The sequence below is a fragment of the Fukomys damarensis genome, unplaced genomic scaffold (assembly GCF_012274545.1).
Source record: "Fukomys damarensis isolate Sample0158 unplaced genomic scaffold, DMR_v1.0_HiC HiC_scaffold_1, whole genome shotgun sequence".
Classification (NCBI taxonomy): domain Eukaryota; kingdom Metazoa; phylum Chordata; class Mammalia; order Rodentia; family Bathyergidae; genus Fukomys; species Fukomys damarensis.
In genome coordinates, this window is record NW_022900913.1 from 30387361 (window position 1) to 30410934 (window position 23574).

A 23574-nucleotide genomic window follows, 5' to 3' on the forward strand; every position below is an offset into this window, starting at 1 on the left:
GTACTCTAAGTAGTTGACATATGATAATCCATTTAAATAGATATGAGAGAATAATTTAAATAAAGTTCTGGCCCAACAACAAAAACATGGGTATTGAAATTTCTGCAATAATTAAATTTAATACTGTATCCCATTTAAAGATAAAGCCTTATTTTTTACTGTGAACAGTTTGATATAATTAAATATGGGAATTCCTACTGAGTTTTGGAGAACAGTTAGTCCATTTAGTGTTTATTTGGTTCCTATATAATTAGATATACTTAAACTGGAAATAATTTAACTGAAATTTTCAGTTATTACAAAAATAATAATAATAAAAAAAGGTCAACTTTTGGAGCCTTAAATTGACCTACCTGAAAAGGTTGTTTGTTATTGTAGGTCTTAAGCTCCTGATCCCCCCGACATACTTCTTTTTAAAATCGATCCTTGCAGAAGCGAGAAATAAATAAAAAAAGCTTGTGACTTGTATATTCTTGAAAAGCATGTATGTTTATTTTCAGGATCTAATGGAGTTTTGCTTTCCCCCCTCGCAGCTGCAAGAATCCATTTCAAATCATATCGGGTAACAAGGAGCTTATAACCTTACTTACTCTAATAAACAATTATTAATAGGTGTTCTGAGGCTTATTTAGTGTTAAACCTGACCTACATTTGAAAATTAAAATAAAACCATTATTTTTATTTTTAAATATACATTTGCTCACCTGCTTGGTGTTAATCTGGACTCAAAACTATTGGCCTTCATGGTGATGGTATCAGTAAACAGCACATCTTTTGCTGGTGATGCCAGAGCTTCAGAGTGAGATAAGGATGGATGCATTCTTTGCTGCTGCAATCTTTTCAATGTAGCATAGCCAAAGGCATCTCTAGAACTTGTGTAACTAAAGTTACAATCTGCTAGACTTTTAATTGTAGCAATAGAGGGTGCTTTAAGAGACTGTGCTCTTCTAGGAAGTGTGTGAGAAGAACCAGGAGGTACCAGGGACACTGAATTTGATTTGGAGAGAGACAGATGGTTAGACTGTGGTGTCAAATAGTGGCTTGTCTTAACAGTTTTAGTACTTACCACAGTACTCATACTTCCACAGTCTGTGTCCATAGTTGTAGCATCTACACCTACTGTCTCTCGTGAAGGACTTGAGCTCATTGAACTTATGCCACTTGTTGTAGTGTCTGTATTAAAACTTTGGCTACGTATCTTTATATGTGAACTTGTGGAACTTTCTACAACTAACCTTTCTCGGCTTGTGTTTTCTCTGTGATTCTCTATACCAAAATTTTTGGTGAATTTTAAGTCATTCTCTCCAATACTTGGGGTACTACCGGTGTCTTCAATGTGCTTATTCCCAACAAATGAAGTTTCTAATTGTAATGTTTTCTGTACTGTGGATATAGGTGCGAAATCATCACTATGATTAAAGTCCACACTGGGCTCCGTAAGTGTTCTAATTCGCCTGTTGCTTGTCTTATTTTCAGATGACAGTTTTCCTCCTTTTGGATCACTGCTGCTACGATGTTTTTTATTAGGCAAAGTAAGTGAATTTAAGATGCGATTCTTCACAAGTTTACTAGAAGCAAAGAAAGGAAATGAATTTTTATCCTTTATAGGTCCAGGTCGATCAAAAAATGAAGGCTCTGCATCTTCATTGATATCAAGGAAAAATGTACTAGTTGAGCTGCTGCCAAACCGGTCATCCTCCATTATGAACATACCTGTAAATAAAGGGTCATTAATTAAAGTATATAAAAAATGAAAAATTCATGACAACTATTAGTGACATCACATTTTAGGAAAATTTTTTTAAATTTTAAACAATCATCTGGGGGATAACAATTTAAAAAGACCAAGCCACTGAGCTATATAAAAACCACTTCCTTGATACCTAGAGTTTATATTTGAATAAAATGTAAAATGATGTCATTATGAAGGTATCTAATTTCCTAAGAAAAATTATTGACATATCATAGGATAGCCTACATGAAGTTTCTTTTGATTTTTTCAAATATTTGGGATGAAATTAAAGAAAAGGAGATTTGAGCATAGATGCTCATTTAGTTCGTACAGATTACTTTACATAGTGATAGAAAAAATTAATCTTTTAAGATGCGATTTCCCAAATTATAAAATATATAACTGGCCCTTTGTATTTGTGGGTTCTGACAATATGGACAAACTACCTGTGGGTCAAAAATATTCAGGAAAAAAAAGTAATTATACTAAATATACACACATTTTTCTGTCATTATTCCTTAAATATGAATATCATTAAACAGTATAACACTTATTTAAATAATTATTTTGCATTAGGTATAAATAATGTAAAATATGGTATAAAAAACCACAAGAAGGTATGAGTAGGTTATATGCAGAAACAGTATCCTTTTATATAGGGACTTGAGCATCTATAGATTTCAGTATCTACAAGGAAGGGGTGCTAGATCCCCAGATATGGAGGAATGACTATATTTACAGAGAACCAAGTCACAACCCATTTAAAATAATTATGTTTACATTCCATTTTGCTTCAAGTACTAGGAAACTCATTTGCCCAACTCTAATAACTCAGCCTCAGTGTTTAATGACATCTATGCAATTTTAAGTTTTATGTTGAATAATTATAAACTTCTTCAAATATATTTCTAAAGAAGGCAAAGTAAAATCCTAAATGAACTTGCAAATTTGTATTTCTAAATATTTTCCATTCTAAGATACGCCTTTTTACATTCAAATCTCTAAAGTCAAGCTGCACCTTGTTACTGGGGGTATGCAATTAATAGGCATTTTTTTCTTCTTCTTAGTGGTACATAACGTATCAGTACATCTTATAATTCTTAGATTTGGTAAAGTATGGTTCAATAAATGTTGCATTATCACCTTAAAAGAATCCTATCTTAAAATTTTGTACACTTAGTATCACTTAGCAGAGAGCTTGAAATCACAAACTTCTTATATATAACTGATTTCTGACATCTTATCTTTTGATAATTCTACCACTTCTGTGTGTGTGTGTGTTTGTGTATGTTTTGCTGGGAATGAAACCCATGCTAGGCATACTAGGCAAGAAGTCGTCCATTTTGATTAATGGTTTAAGACTAACAACCTACATTCACAAACCCTCCACTATTTTAAAATTTAGTACTGTGCTCAAAAATAAAGACATGAATGTAATACCTCTAGCAAATATATTCTGGATCAACAATCTCTATATCTGAAAAATGAGTAAAAAGATTGACTAAATGTAAAAAATAGACAATAAATACTTAGATTTGTCTCTTTCAGGTGACAAAAAAGAAAACTGGTTCTGCTCGCACACTACTTTTTATACACCAGATATAGGATTTTCCAAAAGTTATTTAGCAATCAAGGAGAGCAAATAATGTAGGATATGGCTATACTCTGTGTTGCGTAAAGATAGGCATTCGTTAGGAGGTAATTTCTGCCAAATAATTACCTTAGGAAAATTAAAATGTAAAAAATATATTTAAGTTTTGAAATTTAAAAATTCAAATGTTAATATTGGCTATATTTATGTAAGCTTATTACAATACTTACTTGATGGTGCTGATTCACTTTCACTATTATGTCTAGAGCTGGTTGACTCTGAGTTCAAACTTAGGGTGCTTGGGATAGATGAGAGCTCATTACAGAGTTGTTCTACATCATCTGGAACTACTGGCCACGGATGTTTGCGACTATGCCTCACAGTATCCCAGTTGTGACATTTTAGAATATCACAGCCTTGTTTGGTTTTGGCTATGAGCCCCAATACATATACACAGGTCCTACACATAAAAAATGTAATGATCATTTATAATTCCAAGTTGAGATTTGACTTTGACTTAAAAGCCAGTAAAAATCTGTTTATGAAAAACATTATTAAAACTATTTAGGAATAAATTAGCAGCAATAAAAATTATGCAAATTTACTTAACAATTACAACAAAATAAAAGAATACAATGCAATTATTAGCAAAAAAGTCTTATCTATGCTTTTCTAATATTAATCTGAATATTTGGGCTATTAAATTATTAGGCTATTTGAACACACAATTTCCCTACTTGTAAGGTAAACTTCAATATTATAATAAAAATGAAATGCTAATATTAAACAAAGAATTATTTAACTTACTATATTTAAATATATCATGACAACGAACAATTATAAATTATAAAATACTTTTGCTTTACAACTACTTGTGAATAAAAATGTATGGATTAAGATGTCTAGATTAAATGACATACCCTCTGACGGAAAGAACTTCACACTGTTTTGCAAGTTTTAGGATATCCGGAATCACATTTTCTTCCTGCAGCAAGTTAAGACCCCAATTTGAGGAGCCAATATTTCCCTGAAAGAAAATACATATTAAATGAACTTAAATGAGTAAGTCATAAAATGATTTGATAAGTTACCGTGAAAAAATTTAAACCCATCTATGCGAAGAAAAAATTGAAAAAAAATCCTCAAATAAAGAATGCTATGGGGCCGAGGATTTAGCTCAGTGGTTTCACCACCTGCCTCACAAGCACAAGGGCCTGAGTCCGTTCCCCAGTATAAAAAAAAAAAAAAAGAATGCTACCAATAAATTAATATTTTATTTGTCTTAGCAAAAACATAAGAGCTATGAAAATTAAAAGTTTAACCATCGATTTCTACAACATAAAAGTATTTAAATTGACAGGAACAATTCTGGTCCTGAAATAATCTAAGAATGAGTTAGAAATAAAATAATTTTAATGAATTTATTATTACAGGAAAGATGAAAAAAATCTAAAACTTGCAAAGATCTCACATAAATGTTTATTACAAACCAAGGCCCAAAGAGATGCTTTCAGTTTTTTAATTTCTTCCCATCTATCCAAATCTGGTGTACGAACGTTGTGACAAAGTTCTGTTATAATATTCTGGAGAAATTAAAAATAAATCATATAAGTAACATTATACTGAGTTTGTAATGTATTTTTATCCCATCATAAACATATTCTAAGATTTACTTTTATTCATTTTTGCCCATTTAAAATAATGAAGTAATTTTATGCAAAATTTCTTAGAGGGCAGCATTAAGGCACAGGATCTGAGTTCATCTTCTAGTTTTTAACATTAGCTGTGGGGTCTTGAAAGTTATTTGAAATTCCATGCCAAGGGGGCTAAGAATTTGGATCAGTGGTTTCACAGCCTGCCTCGCAAGTGCAGGGGCTCAAGTTCGATCCCCAGTACCAAAAAAAAAAAAAAAATTGGAAGAAAATTCCATGCCTTTATTTCCCAATTTCTAAAATAGGGATAGTATTATCTGACAAAGTTTCATGCTAGCATCATAAAAAGTCATAATTGTGATTTTATCATTTTGTGTATATGTGGTACTGCGGATTGAGTCTGAGGCCTCACACATGCTAGGTAAGTGCTCTACCACTGAGTTAGAGCCCCATCCTTTTTTAGACTTTTTTTTTTCCATTAAGTTTATTGGTACAACATTTTAGGTATACAATACAATTATACTCATCATTGGGATCTTGTATTTTTACATGATGTATCTTGGTTCTTATTTTTTTCCCCATTCCCCTGCCTTCCCTTCACCCCCCCCTCCACACTTCCCTATCAGATTTCTATTTTGAGATAGGGTTTCAGTAAACTAAGTTGCTCAAGCTGTTCCCAAATTTGTGATCCTCCTTTTTCAGTCTCCTAAGTAATTGGTATTACATACATGTGCCATTATACCTGGTTTGGATTTTATCATACTATGTAGGTAAAGACAACAAGGAGCTCATTTAAATTTTTAGTGAATTTATTATCAAATGTTAACATGAAGCTATCTTGCCAACAGTTTCCATAAACATAAAAACACTTTGGGCTACTGAGATAAATACTGAATCAAAAGGAGTCCAAACTGATAGATTACTATTATTCATACAAACAAGTATTTCTACAAATATTTTTCTGAAAATAGCTAGTTGCACTCATAGCCATAAATGTAGTGTACATACATATTCAAAGAACAATTATTTATCTATAACTGGTATATTCCACATAGTACTATAAAATGATAGCGAATTACTCACAAGGTTTTTAGTACTTGTTGCCCACTGAGGATAACTGAACCTAATACAGGTTCAATTTAATTTTTCAACGAGAGTAAGAAAGAATTAGTTTTTCTTTTAAGGAGATTTTTATTTTCCCAACAAACTATAGGGGAAAGAACTTGAGACCAATATTGGTTAGCTCACCCTGTTTAAAAGTTAGCTATTCAAAAGGTGACATGGGGAAATACACACAAGCCAATGACATTTCTCAGAATTATAAATATAGAATGCCCAAGTCAATTACAAGATAGATGACTTCAAAAACAATTATGTCACTGCTTTTGTAATTTTTGAGAAGTATTTGCAATGACAACACTTTTACAACATTAAAATTTTTTAGATATCATAGTGATTTAAAATTAGCAAACTATTTTTACCTGTACTTCTAGTAAATGGCAGCCGGTTTTGTGGTGTACCAGTTGTCCATAAAGGTGTACAGGTAAGTAGACATGAGGACGCTGTAGTCTAGTACAACAAAGACAACTCAGATAGTTACTATGACTCATTTAAACATGTTAATTAAAAATGACTATTAATAATGTACTAAATAAATAAAATTAGATATAATTTCCCCGTCTAAATAAAAATACAGAGGTAGGAAGATGGAGATTCCTTTGGAGAAATAATAGTATGTCAGGTATTATAGTACTGTTAAGAGAACAGGAGCCAAAAAGCAGACTTAAGTGAGAGTAGTGCAGACATGAATGCTACCTCAATGAATATATTTAATATGTTATGAATTCCAATGGAATTTTTCAGCAATTAATGTACAAAGATTTTTTTCCTGACCTGTGTATGAAAGAGTATGTGAGAACTCAGAAAATTTTAAAAGTAATGACATATTACAAGCTGATTTTAAATTTGATATCTGAGGTTTGTAATAAATTGCCACAATGACTGCACCATACCTTTGGTTACTCCGGCGAACATAGTTATCACCATCAACAGGTTTCCGATAAGTAGTAAGTGCTTCATTAAGTTGTTCCTCAATCAAGTCAACATATTTTGAATTATATTCCTAAAAGGTAGTATTGTTTTAACTGTATGCAATATCATAATGACTGACATTCACTAAATTTATGCCACGTACTTAGCAAAGGTTAGAAGTCTAAATATGAGAAAAATTAAAACAATGTGGTTAGGAATGAAGAACTTTTTGGAAAGGTAAGAGTAAGTGTATTACAAATGAAAATACTCTATCATATCCCAAAGTTTTCTGCTTGTATTTTTCCCCTCTTCAACTAATATTATGAGGTCCAAATAAGGGAGTAAATTTTTTCATCTTATTTGTATCCTCTTTATCATTCAAATTTTCTTATTAAACTCTGAAGATATGCTCTAGAAATTTTAAAATGGAAATTAACTGAATCCTATCATTTTAGCAATTTTCAGTAGGACATCATTTCCCACTGATTTAAATAAGGTCAAATGTAAAACCAAAATCTAACATCTGAAAAGTTCTAATTAAATGCTTTAAAATGAGTCAAAAACACTGCCATCATAATTACGAAAGTTCTTCATTTGAAATTGCAAGAAAAAATTTCAGGAAACACTTTGGGAAGCAATTTGGAAGTGCTTACTAGTAATCAAATTCCAATATACTTTTCCTTTAACAATTATACTTTTGGAAATTCATCCAATGACTATACTTCATAAACATGCAATATATATGGAAGAATAATCAATGAAAATTGTTAAAAAAACTAAAAAGTTGGGTACAATCCAGAAGTCCACCAATATAGGACTGGTGACATTATGCAGATATTACAAAGAATGAGGTAAATATAATGTATTGCACTCAAAATCTTTATTAGATATATTGCTTGATGGAAAAATTTAAATTGAGTTCTATCTATATTTGTAAACTGAGATAATCCAATTACATTTTAAAATTAAAAAAATGTATTCTTATAGATGTACATATCTAGTTGAATTTAAAAAAAGGTTTAATAAACATTACCTTCAGAAAAGACAGAATAAGGGAGTAGAGAGATACCTCAGTCTCCTTTCTTTTTTTTTTTTTTTTATTACTGGGGAATGAACCCAGTGACTGGTGCATTGAGCAGTACCTCCAGTCCTTTTCATTTTTTGAGACAGTTTCACTAAATTGTTAAATTGTTCAGGTTCTGATCCAAATTACAATCCTCCTGCCTCAGCCTCCCCAAGTGCTAGAATTATAAGCATGCATCACAACTCCTGGCTGACAGACTTTTTTCATTTTAAACCATTTAGACTGCTCCAATTTGGTTGAGTTGCCTTAACACTCAAAGAGTCTTTAAAAGGTTTTTTCTATTTTTTAAGTTTTATATTTGTATAATGAGGTTTTAATAAAATATTATAATACTTTACATGTGAAAAATCTCAATACAAAAATCTAATTAAGGCATATAAAATCACATGTAATTTTTAGGATTAGTTATATTCACAAGTTGTGCCAGGTTAATCTTTCAGCCAGTAGCATTTAGAAGGAAAAAAAATTGAGGGTATGGCTTATGGCTATTAAATGCATTGAGTTTCTGGCAAGGATCATATTGAAATTCTTCCCAAAATGATTCATCAGAGGGGCAAGGAAACCCCCCATATCCCTGCAACTGAGGGTCAACCTCTAGCTATCAGCAGAATTTTAAGTAGGCAGTCAGAGGAGCCACTGCCCTCATGAAGGCAATTATAAATGACACATAACTAGATGTGAGGTCTGATTCTATGAAAGTAGCCTTCAAGTCAAAAACTCAACATAAGAAACTTGATACACTCAGACCTAAAAACCCAATATAACATTTGTAGCAACTGAGCAAGACTATTCCTGATCCTTAACTCCCTCTTCCTACTCCAAACCTAGCCTCAAACTTGCAGCTAAGTACATGAAGAAGGAATATGAGCACCAAAGTGATGAAACCTAACCTCCTCCATTGTAGTTTATAAGTCTATAACAGGCCTCTGTTTAGTGACAGAGGTGTTAAACAGAATGAGTGGGATTTTAATATTATGCTGGCCTTGATGTTTTATTACATTGAAAAACAAACAAATTGTTTGCTAACTTATCAGAAGAGCTAAGAGATATGCTCAACATTTCATCCAGGAGCAGGAAGAAATAACAGAGAACAAGTGAGAGATACAGCAGTGAAACAGAAGAGTACTTCTTTATGCTTTCAATGTCTTCCAAATACACTCAGAGTCAGTGAAAATATCAAAGAATTTTAAAAGTAAATATAAAATAAAATGTTCTCCAAAACAATACAACTACTAAAGTCATAATGAGCAAGAGTTAATGATGTAAACATGAGAGGTAATGCCCAATCACATCATCATTGTGATGGTGTCAACAATGATTATTTACAAGGCTTTGAGTCATGAAGTATTTGGTAATGTATTTATCGTAAATCTCTCACCTCGAAAATCACTACTTATATCTGGAATAGGTAAAGTTTTTCTATAAAAGGCCAGAGAGTATCATGTCATATGCCTGTTACTTCTATTTAAATTTGCTATTTTAAAAAGAAAATAGCCATAGAAATAAATGAAGAAGTGATTGTTTCAACAAAACTTTATAAACAATGAAATATAAATTTTATCATGTTACAAAATATTTTTCTTTTTATTTTTTCCCCTAAATCATTTTAAAATTCAAAAACTATGCTTAGCAAATCACACAAAAAAAGGTGGTATACTCTATTTGCCCTGGGGTTCAGTTTGTCCCACTCTAATTTAATACTATTCTTTGATATAAACTGTCTCAACAAAATAGGAGTAAAATGAAAAGTATGTGTATTTAACCAAAAAATTTGGAACTGATCAATCTGATAGAAAGTACTTTGAAGTGGTGTTCCTCTGAAGTACAGAAAGAGGAGGCAATCAGTCTTAGACACTCTATTACTGCAATTACACCAGCATCTACAGGAACCTTAAGGATGTCTGAGTGTACCAGTATCATTTCTGCCCACTCTAATAGCCTCAAGAAGTTCAGATATCTAAAGTCAGCTCTATGAAAGATGAGCTAAAAAATGGAAAGGTGTTAAAAGACTTCCTCTCTTGTCTTCAAACTGACTTGCATAGGCCTCTGTGGGATCTTCTACCTTTTTGAGGGAAAGAGTTGTCTTTATTTCTTACAGACTTGTCTCTTCATCTGTGCTCCAGCTCCATCCTCTCCCTTGCCAGAGATCCATTTCATCAGCTATCTCCCTCTCCTACTGTTAGTCTCTCTGGCCTCTAGGTCTTGATCAAAATATATTCTCACCTCCTTCCTCCTTAAAACAGAAATATGATTTAAACAGTCTGCCTACTTCTTGGCATAGCTTCTGGAAGCTATTGAAGGAAATTTAAAACAGAGAAAGAAGATGGGCTTTGGATTCAGAAAGAATTTGGTTAGTGCCTCTCTTTTGCTATTTTCAAACTCTGCAACCTAGGATCCATTATGTTATTCTTGGCCTCAACATGTTCATTTACAAACAAAAAATAATATATTTTACAGGAGTGTTGTGAGGATTAAATGGAATACTTGAAAAGCACTTTAGTCCAACAGTAAGCAATCACTAAATTGCTTTCCCTTTCTCTAAACAGAGTTGACTATAGTGTTTATTTTTACACCTAATTATCTGTAACTACAATTCACATCTTTGCAACTTTTTGCCAAAACCAGTCTAGTAAAATTCATAAATGACTTAAAAATCCAGTTTAACCACCTCTTTCCTAGTGTTCATCTTCTGTGATTGCACTGACCTCTTCTTCCTGAATCATCCTTTAATGACACTAGTGTGATAATTTTTTTCTCACTGTCCTTGTCCTTCTTTCCCTTATTAAGTCAGGGTGTTTCCTAAGAAAAAAATTTTTGTCATCTCTTTCTTTAGTGACTTTGTTTACTTCAGGTCTCAACTACTTCCACATGATTGCCATCAACACATATCTGAACTCCAGAGCTACATTTTCCATATTCCTTGTATACCATTACTTGGCCATCTCAGAGCCAACATAGTTCAACAACCAAAGTTCATTAACCTCATACTGTAAATCAGTTTTGTAATCATCTCTTAAGGATGACCCATTATATATTTATTCATTAAATCAGAAACCTTGTAAGTCAGGTTGGAACCTTCATTAGCTGTACAGAATTAGTTCACAATTTATTTTCTTTTTTTTTGGAACTGTACTGGGGATTGAACCCACAGCCTTTACACTGAACTATATGACCTGCCCATTTTTATTTTTATTTTTATTTTTTACTGTGAGACAGGGTCTCGCTGAGATGCCTAGGCTGAGTTCAAACTTGTGATCTTGCTGATGCAACCTTCCAAAACGCTGAGATTACAGGTGTAAACTATTAACTGTGGCTTCAGTTTACAAATTTTAATCATGTCCACTTTCTTAAAAAATGCCTAGGAAGTAGTTCCTGGTCAATCCATCCCCAATGTCACTGAAGTTCAGGCCTTCATCAACTCTGGCTTATAAACCAGTGTCAATATTCCTATATTTTTCCTTTGATGATCACACTTCTACTCCTATACTGCAGCCTGTGGCATTTCTAAAGCACACTGTGCTGTGATATATTTAAAATTCCAAATCACTGCATATGATAGACTAATTAATGTTGCAAAACTGAATCCCTTAATATGATATATTATGACTTACAAATACTTCCATTGCCTAGCTCTAATTAGAACCATTTTGCCATTCCCCCTCGTAGTCCTGCCCCCCCCAGAATGTGGCTTTCTCTTAAAAAACTATAAAATTTCAATGACCCATACAGATTTCTTCTATTCTTCCCCACTGGAATACTATTTTCATAATTAACTTGCCTACTTACTCCTTGAGATTATTTCAAATATAATCCCTCACTGAGCCTGTCCAGTATTTCTTTTGGTAATCCCTAATGCAGAATAATGAATCTCTCCTTTATATTCCTTAAGCACTTGTATATTCTTTTGTTATGGTACTTATATTTTATATCTACAATTTGAAATCAGTGCCAAAAAATATGCTAAATAATTTCCAGTAAGGCAATCAATTTTATTTTGGTAACTGATTTAATTATCTTCTGCTTCACGAAATAAAACTATTATATATTAGTTACCCAATTCATCAGTTATTGAAAGGACTCATGCCTGAAATTGCATGTTTTCAAGTTTCAGTACATGTAATAAGAATCTCTAATGAATATAGTTTAAAATAGACAATATAAATAATTTATAACTGAACAAATCACAAGATTAAAAATGATCTTAAATGATGGATATCTAAAAATAATTTATAGTGATATAAATAATTCTGACCAAGTGTTTCCAAGATGCCCTGACAATTTAAAAATGCTACAAACAAAATAATGAACTACAAGTATAACTAGGGAAAGGGAAGCTAAGAAGTTGTCTATAATCTTCAAACTACTCTTTGCTTAGGTTTTCCTACTATCTATGACAGCAACTTTGTTCAGAGATTTATATAAAGTACCATCCTAAAAAAAAGCATAATTAGATGATTATATCTACTTAAGCACAACTGTTTTCAACCATCCTTAATTTAAAACAATTATTCAGTTTTAGCATAAAAAGGTCATGCAAAGTTGGAGTCTATGTAACATATAAGGGATCCAAGATTAAAAGAAATTATGGTAACTATATTTCTTTCTTTTTTTTTTTGGGTACCGGGGATTGAACTCGGGTCCTTGTGCTTGCAAGGCAGGCCACCGAACTGCTGAGCTAAATCCCCGGCCGGTAACTATATTTCATTAGTAGAATACAAAATAAGTTTACTTAAAAGCAAAATTTCCGTAAACAAAGTCAACAGTTCACCATAAGAGAAATAGCTACAGTTTTAAATAATGGATATAAATACTAGCAGAAAATTATATAGAATTTCAAACCTGACAATATGAATATTTAAATATTTAATCTCATTAGTTTTAAAACACCAAAGAGGAGAGAAAACTTTGAATTTTCAATTCTATTTCCCAAGATAAAAACATAAATTAAACTTTATTCAAAAGGAAGTTACCTTGTGCCACTTTTCCAGTTGTTTTGCCACATAACCTCTTTCATTCAGGTAGGAAAACCCTTTTGGAATGGAGAGAAATCTGTAAATTAAAACATCACAATTTAACATGAAGTCCAACAAAAATTGTTTAAACAGCTAAAATAAAGACAAGCTTATATAGCTAAAAGACATTAGGAATAGTTCCCCTTTAAAATGAAAAGATCATCTATGATTCATCAAATTACAAAAGTAAATAAATTTTGACAATCTTTTTAAAAAAACTCATAAATGACAATAAAGAAAATGGAGTATGAAACAAAGAAATATAAACAAACAAAAACCCACATGTAAAAGAGTGAACAATTTCTGTATTAAAAAGATGTCCAAGATTCTAAAATAGTCCTCAAGGTGCATTCAATTTCCTACAAATGACTCAAATTTATCCTTCTTTGTGGCAGAATAGTATTCCATTATATAAAAATGTCACTTTTTCCTTATCCATTCATCTGCTGGTAGACATAGTCTTCTTCCAAGATTTAGCTACTATGAGTTGTGCAGCTATAAATATGCATATATGCCTGTATCACTGTAATATGATGTCTTTATTTCCTCATGGAAGACACCTAGAAGGGGAATAACTGTGTCAAGTGGAATTTCTATGTTTACTTTTTAAAGGAATCACCATACTGATTTCCACAGCAGCTGCACTAGTTTACATTCTCACCAACAGTGTAGAAAAGCTCCTTTTTCCCCACAACCTTGACAGAACTTTTTTCATTTCTTGATGACAGCCATTCTTTCTTGAGTAAAGAGGAATCTGTGTTTTTTTGTTCGTTTTTTTTTTTTAAGACAAGGTCTCACTATGTAGTTGAGACTGACCTGGAACTAACTATGTTGCCCAGGCTGGCCTCAAACTCACAGCAATCCACCTGCCTCAGCCTCCCAAATGCTGGTATTACAGGGGTTCACCACCACGCCCGGCGCCTCAGTGTTTTAATCTACATTTATTTCTCTAATGGCTAGAAATGCTGAACACTTTTTCACCTACTTATTGGTCATTCGTACTTCTGAAACTTGCTCATTCATTTCTGCTGTCCATATTTTACCTGAGTCTTTATCTTAGGGGGTCTAATATTAGATGAATTGTTTTATATGAGAAGTTAAAAATATAAATAAAGAGCAAAATAAAAGACAGATAATAGAAAATATGGAGATGGCTATTTTGCAGAAGGGAAGAGAACCAAGAGATGGAGAGAGGGGAGAGGGAAGAGAGGGAAAGAGGATGAAAATAAGAATAAAGATGTGTTACACACATGTAGCAACTCTCCATGAGGAATGTTATCAACTCGTGCAAATAGTTCTACTTCAGAAGTTCAAAGGTACCTATTCAGATTTGAACACAGCTTTAATATAGACAACAGAACATAACAGAAAATATACCCAGAAAAAAGTTTGCTTAGAATTTACCTCAGGAGGAGAAGCAAACCCTTGTCTCCAAGATGCGATAAAGCTGGCTTCATCTGAATAAGAGCATGAAGATTGGCCTAAAAGAAATCAGAAGACTAATTAAGAACTGCACAACAATAACACATTCCTTTTTCAAAATTGTGTGTACTATATACATTACAGTTTCATTTAATTATCAATTAGCAGTGAGCATTTCAATAAAAATTTATCACTCAGTATTTCATTAAAAAAAGGAAGTATACCTTATCTTCACAAGCTTCATCAAGAATATCCAGAGCTTCCGAAGAAATTGTTTTGTTTTTATCATGTAGCTGAGTCACTAGTAACTCAATTCCCCAATTATTGAAGAATTCAACATTTGCTCTCAACAATACCCTTAAATGTTTTGTCGCATACAGCCTGCAGGCCTTTAAAAATAAATGAATATTTTAAAAAATCAAAAACCAAAAAATAGTAACAACAAAAGAACTTCACCATGGATAGCCTATTTTCATTTGTTTTGGGAAACTTGGGCTACTTGAAAAGGACAGAAGAACTTTTAGATGGCTTAGTCTTTGATATAAATATTTATTTAGTACTAGTAAAATATAATACTTTTCTTTGCATCCAATAGCTTCGTTGTCTTGATATAAATATATATATACCATATGGAAAAAGTAAAAATTTTAAAGTCCAATTTCCATCCTATATTCCCAAAATTTATAATTTTACTTAGCCTAAAATTTTACAAAGTATTAAATTAACTGGCACTAAAAATAAAGTTTTATTGCTTATGTGATACTCACATCAGTAGCTGCTGTTAGGATTTTTGAAAGAATGACTCTAGCTAGTCCATCTCTGCTATAGTCCAAGCTAGAAACAGTCAGTTTTAGCAAGTGATCTTGGTTTTTCAATGAGCAAAGATTAAGGAGACTTAAAAATTTTTAAAAAAAGAAAGATAAAGGTTATTAGAAATTACTGCACTATCATTAGTCTAACAAATCATTTTTTTCCAGCTTTACTTAGATATAATTCACAAATCTTATATAATTAAGGTTGGCAACATGATGAATTGATTAAAGTATATCCTGAGAAATGATTACAATAATGAAATTAATTTACACATCTATCACCACCCACAGTTAGCATTTTGTATGTGTGCAGATGGCAGAGTGGGTATATGAAAACATTTTAATAAATATTTTTAAATTTCCAATATAAACAAACATTTTTGTGAGAAAGTATCTAATTGACAAAAACATAAAAAAGAATGTCAAACATGAAGACAACTTTAACTATTTCAAAAATAAAATTTAGCAGTAGATATGCACAAACTAAATAGCATAGCAACCATACTGAAAATAAAGTTTAGGTATATATTTTAACAGAATCTAGAGATGCTCACCACTGAAAGACACTGCATTTTTCCAGCATTTTGACTCCATGAGGGTGGCAAGAAAGTGTTCCAATAAATAAAAAGTAGTGTTGACTAAGAGTAGTCAATAAACCATTATTTTGAAGACTTCTTTCAGGTTTCATTCCAGAGGAGGCATTGAGCCACTGAACAATATCCTTTACTAGATCTTCTAAGTATCCTTGCCCATCCTGTTATTTAGAAAAACCAACTTTAATCAGGTACAAAAAATGTAACATTTACTGATAACAAGTATTAGTCACTGAGTACCTGCTGTTTTTAATCTTACTCAATATAATGCTACCTAGAGATGGTCTTATTCTCCATTTCTCAGAAGGGTAAACTAAGTCTTCTAGAGGGCAGGTAACTTGCCCAAAATATCCTAACTACTTCACATCTAGGTTTGGGTTCATTTCCTATATTTTACACCCTATGCATACTCAGAAATAAAAACAGATGGTGGTAACAGAGGGAGAAGAAAGGCAAATTTAATATAAAAAAACTTGCTTTGAAAATATTTAGAGTGCTTACCTCTTCAGACTCAAGAAGAAATTCTGTAAATTGGCAACCAACAACTGTGAGCTGCTTAGACTTGGCAAAATCCAGATCCAGATTGGTATATAATTTACTGCTGGGCTTATAAAAATAAAGAAGTCTTCGGACAAACCTAATATCAAAATAAATTAACAATATAAGAAAATTATTTGAGAATCTTGTCCACAGGTTATGACATAATAAGGCTCTGAATATCTTCTGGATCTGAAACATTTGGAGGATGTGGTAAGAAATTTAGTAACATATTTGGTACATCTCACATACACAAAATGTAAAAAAGAAAAAAAAACCTAATTGTAAAGAATATATGGAATAAGAATTTTAAAGTTAGGTGCTTAAAAAAAATTGGGCAGAAAGAAGGCAGTAGAAAAAATGAAGACATACACTCTACAACTAGAATGTAAAGTTGAATAAATAGAATGTAAATTTAGGCAGTTGAATTTCATGGACATAATTTATTATGTCTTTTAAGCTTCCACTGAATTTAGTTCAATTTAATTTCATAATACTGTAGTACAAATTAGCATTATAATCTAATCCAAATAGAGGCAGTTAGGTTCAGGTGTTAGCATAATAAATTTGAAAAGATATCTCTGTTCCTGGGGAGTATGAAAAGTCAGTACTATGCTATTATTTTAGCGTAATTTACAAGGTTTGTATATTTAAAACTTGCTATTAAGTTACGTATCATTAAGAGATGAATATAATTAAAATACTTTTAATCACATGAACATCTTAAACATAAAGAAAAGCTCTCTTATCTAATAAATTCAGCACTGCTAGCTAGTTGGCTGAACCCAAGGAGTAAAAGCATATGAGTGTAGTAGAGTAGCTTGAAATGGTCTGTATGTTCCTGAACATGAGTATGTTTTGTAGACAATGTGATTAAGGAGACTGTTAAGAAGAATGGTGAACTTTCCAAAGTTACACACAAGTGAAAGTCCAAGTTATATATTAAAAATACAGTGTCTTACTATGTCATTCTCTTATGTTAAGGTTAGTCCATTACAGTTTATATTATCTCAATTTAAGAAACTTTTATCTCTGTCTCCATCTGATCCAAAACTAAAAGCAGAATTAACTAGAAAAAGAATTATCTGATGAGTTCTGACAGAGAAAAATGTATGTATATACCTAAAGACATATTAAAATGTTTGTACCCATTGAATGCTATTAAACTGAATGTGCTTTTCATCAATTATTATTTTTAATAGGCATCAGACATAATAATCCAAATTTAAATTCTTTAAATGCATGATATCTTTTACATACCTGTGCAACTGTTCATCTTTATAGTTTCTTAGATTTACATTTGGCCACTGTAATAACAAAACATATTACATCAAATATATTTATCAACTCCCAAGCATATAACTATAATAAATTATAAATAATAATAAAATGAAAACAAGCTGTCACCATGAAGTATCTTGTCATACCTTAAGAATGGTCCCTATAAGATTCCAATTCCACTCAAGGTTTTCTTTATGTTGAAGGACTTGGCTATCCCTAAGGTTCATTAAAAGTGCTTCCTCTGTATCCTAAAAAAAATAATAAACAAAAAAAACACCAGAGAGTAATACAGACAATTAAGGCAAACTGTCCTCACATCTGAAAACTAAGCTCAAATTTTAAAAACAGAAGTTTTCTTCATTCACAGATAGATCACTGAAATTTTACCAAGTTACAAAATCTTTGCTCTAACTTGTCTAGTCATTATAAATTTAGAAAGCCAAGAAAAAATTCATATGCAAGAATAAAGCTACAGCTGGGCGTGGTGGCGCACTCCTGTAATCCCAGCACTTGGGAGGCTGAGGCAGGAGGATCACTGTGAGTTCGAGACCAGCATGGGCTACATAGTGAGTTCCAGGTCAGTCTCACCTACATAATGAGACCCTGTCTCAAAAAAAAAAAAAAAAAATTTAATTTAATTTAAAAAAGAATAAAGCTACAAAAATCAAACATATACATGCATATAAAACCTAGTGGTTGAGAATTAGAAAACTGTATATAAATTTAAAATCATGATTTCATGTTAGTACCTTAAGAACAAATATATCTTTCTGAACTCGAAGGTACTGATCCCGTTTCTGGTGCGTGGCAATTGCTTTCTGAATAATGTGATCTAAATGAAGGCTGTAAGGCTTAGGTCCTCGTTTCTTCATTTCATGGAAGCGTTTTAAACAGTTCAGTGCTGCACTGGCTCGACTAGTAAGAAAAAATAATTTTGAAGTGAACGTTTTGCTAAGTTATTGAAAATTTAAATTTAAGGACAGATATTTTTATTAAATCAAAGTATTGATTTCCTTGAAAAAACATTGATTATTCAGACTAAAACATTGATTATAGTCATATTTTCTTTTTGTATACTTTTGTATACTGGCTTTAAGAATTCATTTCACAAGGTCAAAGTTTAGTTTTTTATCCTATTAAATATTTAAAACTTTGCTTTTCATATGTAAATCCTAGTCCATTGGAACTAATTTTCTTTATGGTATGAAGCTGCAATATTGTTTCACTGTTCACCCATATAATCATATGATCAATTGAACAGTTTATTTTCTGCATAATCTGTAACTATAATGGTATCTTAAAGAGTTTGGCAGCAATCAATCCTGGTAAAAAGAATTTAAAACCTTGAGATCCATTGAGATTGGCAAGTATTTAATAAATCAGCAAAGAAGCTTACTGAGCTAAAGAAAAACCAGTTTAAGGGGACTGTCACAACTGTTATTTTGAATGTAAATAAATTATTAATAAACTCAAAAATTGGTGCCCATAATTTGACCCAGAGGTTTTGTCTACCAGAATTTGAGAAGGACATTTCTCTATCATAAAACTTCTAGTACAAACACTGAAGGCTACTATTGATGTTAGCTCAGAGTCATAATAGAGATGGTCTCTAATACACTCGGGTTATGATACAACTAGTCTATTAAATAATAGTATTTTCATCGACAGAAGCAAAATAATAGACCATTATTTATAGTAAAGCTCATGTGTTTTCACTACAGCTAACTGAACTTTTGAAGAACACATAATTGCTAACAAAAATCCATAGTTCTGATAAGATAATAAACCACATTTTATTAATATTATCAAAGAAAAAAGTGCTCAATAAAAACACCCCCAAAATCAAAAAAGCCAATTACAATGGTACACACCAGTTTCCCAGCTCTCTGTGAGACTGAGGCAGGAGGATGGCAAGTTCAAGCCCAGCCTGGGCAACTTTGTGACTTAGGAGGCCCTGCCTCAAAATACAAAGAGCTGGGGATATAGTTCAGTGTGAAGACCCATGCTTCAATCCCCAGTCTACACACACACACACACACACACACACACACACACACACACACAGAGAAATTCCTACTAGCACTTCCCATTTAGTTACCTTCTCTTTTATATAATTTATTACTAGTACTGAAACTCTAGTAGTGCTATTATATTGCCATATTTTTGCTTATAAATTCCACTTGCTTATAAATGTCTGGTATATCTCCTTCTTAAGAATTCAGTTTATGGCTATGCCTACAGTAAGGGTTATTAAATACCAATTTTTTTAACCACACAAGCAAAAACATACACTGGTAGTCTTCTGCTTTTGAAAATTTGAAATTAATTCATGGATATTTTTAAAAGGGTTTAAACTGCTGCTCAGAATATAAAATAATCCCCAAAACCCTCGACCAGCATTGTTAGAAACATGATAAAAACTCTACAACCTTGACCAAACACACACAAAAGAAAAAGTGATTTTACTCCACTATTAAATATAAATCATTAAATATTTTGAGAACTACTAATTTTTCCTCTAACCTATAAAACTAAAGATTTTACAAGCAAAACCTATCTATACTACATTCTTTTAAAAAAGAAGAGAAGAGAAAGTAATCTAAATGGGCATCAAATATACTAAGCATAACCTTTCCTGGATCTTTCTGATACTTACAGTCTCTTTTCCTTCGGGATATCAAAGGATGCAGCCATATTCATTAGGGTTGGCAAACAGTGCAAATGATGGCTATGAGAATGAGGAAGAATTGTGTTTGCCTAAAATAAAATGTTAATATTTTATGAGATTTTGAAAATAGAAATAGTTTATTATAGATTATCTGCAAACGTAATATTGTAATAAGACCACTGGAAACTGAGGATTTTCCTGAAATTCACTTATTTTTCACAAGGTGTACATACTTATAATTTTATCTACTTTCAATATGCATGAGACGTAACAATTATAGGCATATAAATACAAATTATAAACCACTAATTTTTGCAGATCTTTTATTATAGCATTAAAATTATGATTTTAAAGTGTTACTCAACTAAAATTCAATTCTTAAAGTGATGTAAAAAGATTATATAGCAAATTGGGACTGGATCTAATTTATGTTAAAAATAACATTTAAAATGCTAGCTAGATACAGTATCAAAACTTAGAATTGACAATTTTCAAAAACCTCTTCCTTAGAATAAGTTTGTCTCATATCAACAATCTTTAATAAAAAACTTACTAACTTCTGCTTTATAAAGAAAATCTCCACATCAAACTCTTTCTACTAATAAGAATAGGCAAATTATTACATGTGGAAGACAGAAGACATAAGACATACTAAGCAATGAATTAACACCACTTCACTTAAAACTGACCAGATTGTATACATCAAAGGAACCACAGAATTCTGGTGTATAGGGACCAGGAAAGAGATTAAATTTATAAAAATGATTCTCTTGTATAAAATCAATTAATTCTGGGGCCGGGGATTTAGCTCAGTGGTTCTGCTGCCTGCCTTGCGAGTGCAAGGACCCAAGTTCGATCACCGGTACCAAAAAAAAAAAAAAATCAATTAATTCTAGATATTGATGACCTTAGAGAAAACATCCTAAAAATTTTAAATACAAATATAATCAGACCTGAGAGTCTGCAATGTTATTTAATTCTCTTGACAGGTTGATTGAAAGAGAACAGAGAAACTGGCTGAATATAATAAAAGACAGTTAACATTAAATTTCACTTATTTACTTCACTCTTATATACAGCCCAGCAACTGACAGGTGAGCACTGGGGAAGGTGGAGGAAGAAAGAGAGGAAGGAACAGAAATAACAAAAACAAAAAACACCCTAAGAATAGCAACTCATAACATACTTTTAAAAGATTTGCCATAGGATCACTTTTTCCTTTATGAGTTTAGTGGTTCTATTTACTCTTATGCTAATCTAACGGTACCTAAAAGTAGAAAATCTCTATAATGCAAACTAGTAGAGCTGCTCCCCTACTTGAATTACTAAATGTAGAGAATGTTCAGATCACTCTTCTTTCTCCTAGTTTCCCAAAATTATTAATTTCATATAATCACAGTGCCAATTCCAATGTCCAAAAAGGATTCTCATTCTCTGTAAGTTTACAAAAAACAATGATGTTCAAACAAGACAGTTATATTTAGAATTTTTGCACAGTTTTCTAAAATTCAGCCAGTGACTACAATGCATTGATTCTGTATTACAGAATTATACCCTTAGCTGACTGATTAGTATCTATAATTTTACAATTTGGATTTCTTGCTTTTTAGGTAGGAAGCCTTTCTGCGAACCAATATTTGTAGGACTAAAATATCCACATTGAAAGTGAGTGTAAAAATCAACATTCAGCATTTTGTAATTACTGTATCTGTTAGAGCAGATCTATCTATCTATCTATCTATCTATCTATCTATATCTATATCAGAATATAGGGAACAAAGGTGTTTTTCAATGCCAAGATAAACCTTCATTTAAAATGTTAATTTATTTTCGAGTTGACATAAAGCAACACTATTAAAATAACTCATTTTATAAGTTAAAACGTTACAAATTATGAAATATATAATTAGAAGTTGCTAAACTTACCATATGTAAAAGCTCTCCTAAAAGGATGGTAGCTCTAACTGAAATATGGTCATCACTGTTTGTTATCACTTCAACCAAACCCTATGACAATAAACATAACACTGTTGCAAAATAATATATATGAACATATTTATGCATCAGATGTTTAAAAATTTTGCTAGACAAAGTAAAAATAAAATAGAATATTGTTTATAAGTCTTACTTCCAAAAGTCCATTACGAATAAATGCAGAAAGTATCAGTGCCAAATAATTATCCATGAGGTCTGGCCTAGAAATAAACACAACATAGAACAATTTAAATAGTGTTTCACACATACTACACACACTAACATAAAAACAGTAAGTATAATAAACTGGAACCATTTTATATTTAAATTCTACCTGGATCTGGCACGATGAGGAAGAATAGTTTTTGCCTCAGCTGCTACAAAGCCATCTGAAAGCCTCCAACTGTCTTGGAACCTTCCTGGATCTAAAATAGTTAAAAGTAGCTACTTAAAAGAAAATTAGAACTAGGCATAATGGCATATGCTTATAATCCCAGATACTTGAAACTAAAGCAGGAGGCTAGCCAGTTCAAGGGGAGCCAAAGAAACTCAGAACTGGTTTCAAAAGAAATTTTTAAAAAGGGGAGAGAGACTGAGATTGTAGCTGTGTTGTGCACTTGTCTAGCACACACAAGACTCCAGGTTCAATTCCCAATCTCATACACACACACACACACAAAAATACTAAAACACTTCAGGTAAGTGTAAAACCATTAGCTAACCAGGATATAAAGAACTTCAAAAACTAGGCCCAGGGATTTAGCTCAGTGGTTCTGCCACCTGCCTCACAAGCACAAGGACCCAAGTTTGATCCCCAGTACCCAGTCCCCCCACCAAAAAAAAAAAAAAAAAAAAAACTAATTTCAGCATTTCCATACAAATTTGATCAGTTATAAAGCTTCAAAGTCTTGGCTGGGAGCATGCAATTGCTGCACCTAAGTCACATGTCTGTCTATGCACTGACTGTCAGAATTAGACAAGTGAAGAGCTGAGCCTTGGGCTCTTTTGTTGGGAGGACTCACTGACAAGATGTTCAAATGGTAAGAAGCTGTAAAAAGAATGTACACATTCACTACCTAACAATCCAGAAGAGAGAGGACATGAGATTCAATACATTGGAAAGGAGAAAGAAGGCATACCCATGCTATATAGGATAAGAAAAAGCTGCTCAAACCAGTATATAAA

General features: G+C 32.0%; 1 protein-coding gene across 7 annotated transcripts in view; it reads right to left on the reverse strand.

Moving 5' to 3' along the window:
• Positions 1 to 23574, reverse strand: part of Rictor (RPTOR independent companion of MTOR complex 2) — a 122723-nt gene that overhangs the window by 18302 nt on the left and 80847 nt on the right. For 5 of the 7 annotated variants that reach the window (XM_010607748.2, XM_010607750.2, XM_010607755.2 and 2 more), the window contains 20 exons: positions 22724 to 22814; positions 22544 to 22610; positions 22342 to 22422; positions 20404 to 20504; positions 18497 to 18662; positions 17894 to 17995; positions 17727 to 17773; positions 16431 to 16566; positions 15891 to 16090; positions 15292 to 15418; positions 14749 to 14913; positions 14507 to 14583; positions 13061 to 13139; positions 6988 to 7097; positions 6457 to 6544; positions 4814 to 4906; positions 4244 to 4350; positions 3554 to 3783; positions 705 to 1713; positions 354 to 425 (listed from right to left, as the gene is read on the reverse strand). In XM_010607748.2, the coding sequence (XP_010606050.1) occupies positions 354 to 425; positions 705 to 1713; positions 3554 to 3783; positions 4244 to 4350; positions 4814 to 4906; positions 6457 to 6544; positions 6988 to 7097; positions 13061 to 13139; positions 14507 to 14583; positions 14749 to 14913; positions 15292 to 15418; positions 15891 to 16090; positions 16431 to 16566; positions 17727 to 17773; positions 17894 to 17995; positions 18497 to 18662; positions 20404 to 20504; positions 22342 to 22422; positions 22544 to 22610; positions 22724 to 22814 (3148 nt within the window). The remainder of the gene's footprint in view (positions 1 to 353; positions 426 to 704; positions 1714 to 3553; positions 3784 to 4243; positions 4351 to 4813; positions 4907 to 6456; positions 6545 to 6987; positions 7098 to 13060; positions 13140 to 14506; positions 14584 to 14748; positions 14914 to 15291; positions 15419 to 15890; positions 16091 to 16430; positions 16567 to 17726; positions 17774 to 17893; positions 17996 to 18496; positions 18663 to 20403; positions 20505 to 22341; positions 22423 to 22543; positions 22611 to 22723; positions 22815 to 23574) is intronic. The other 2 variants (XM_033760376.1, XM_010607756.2) reach the window with 1 other exon arrangement.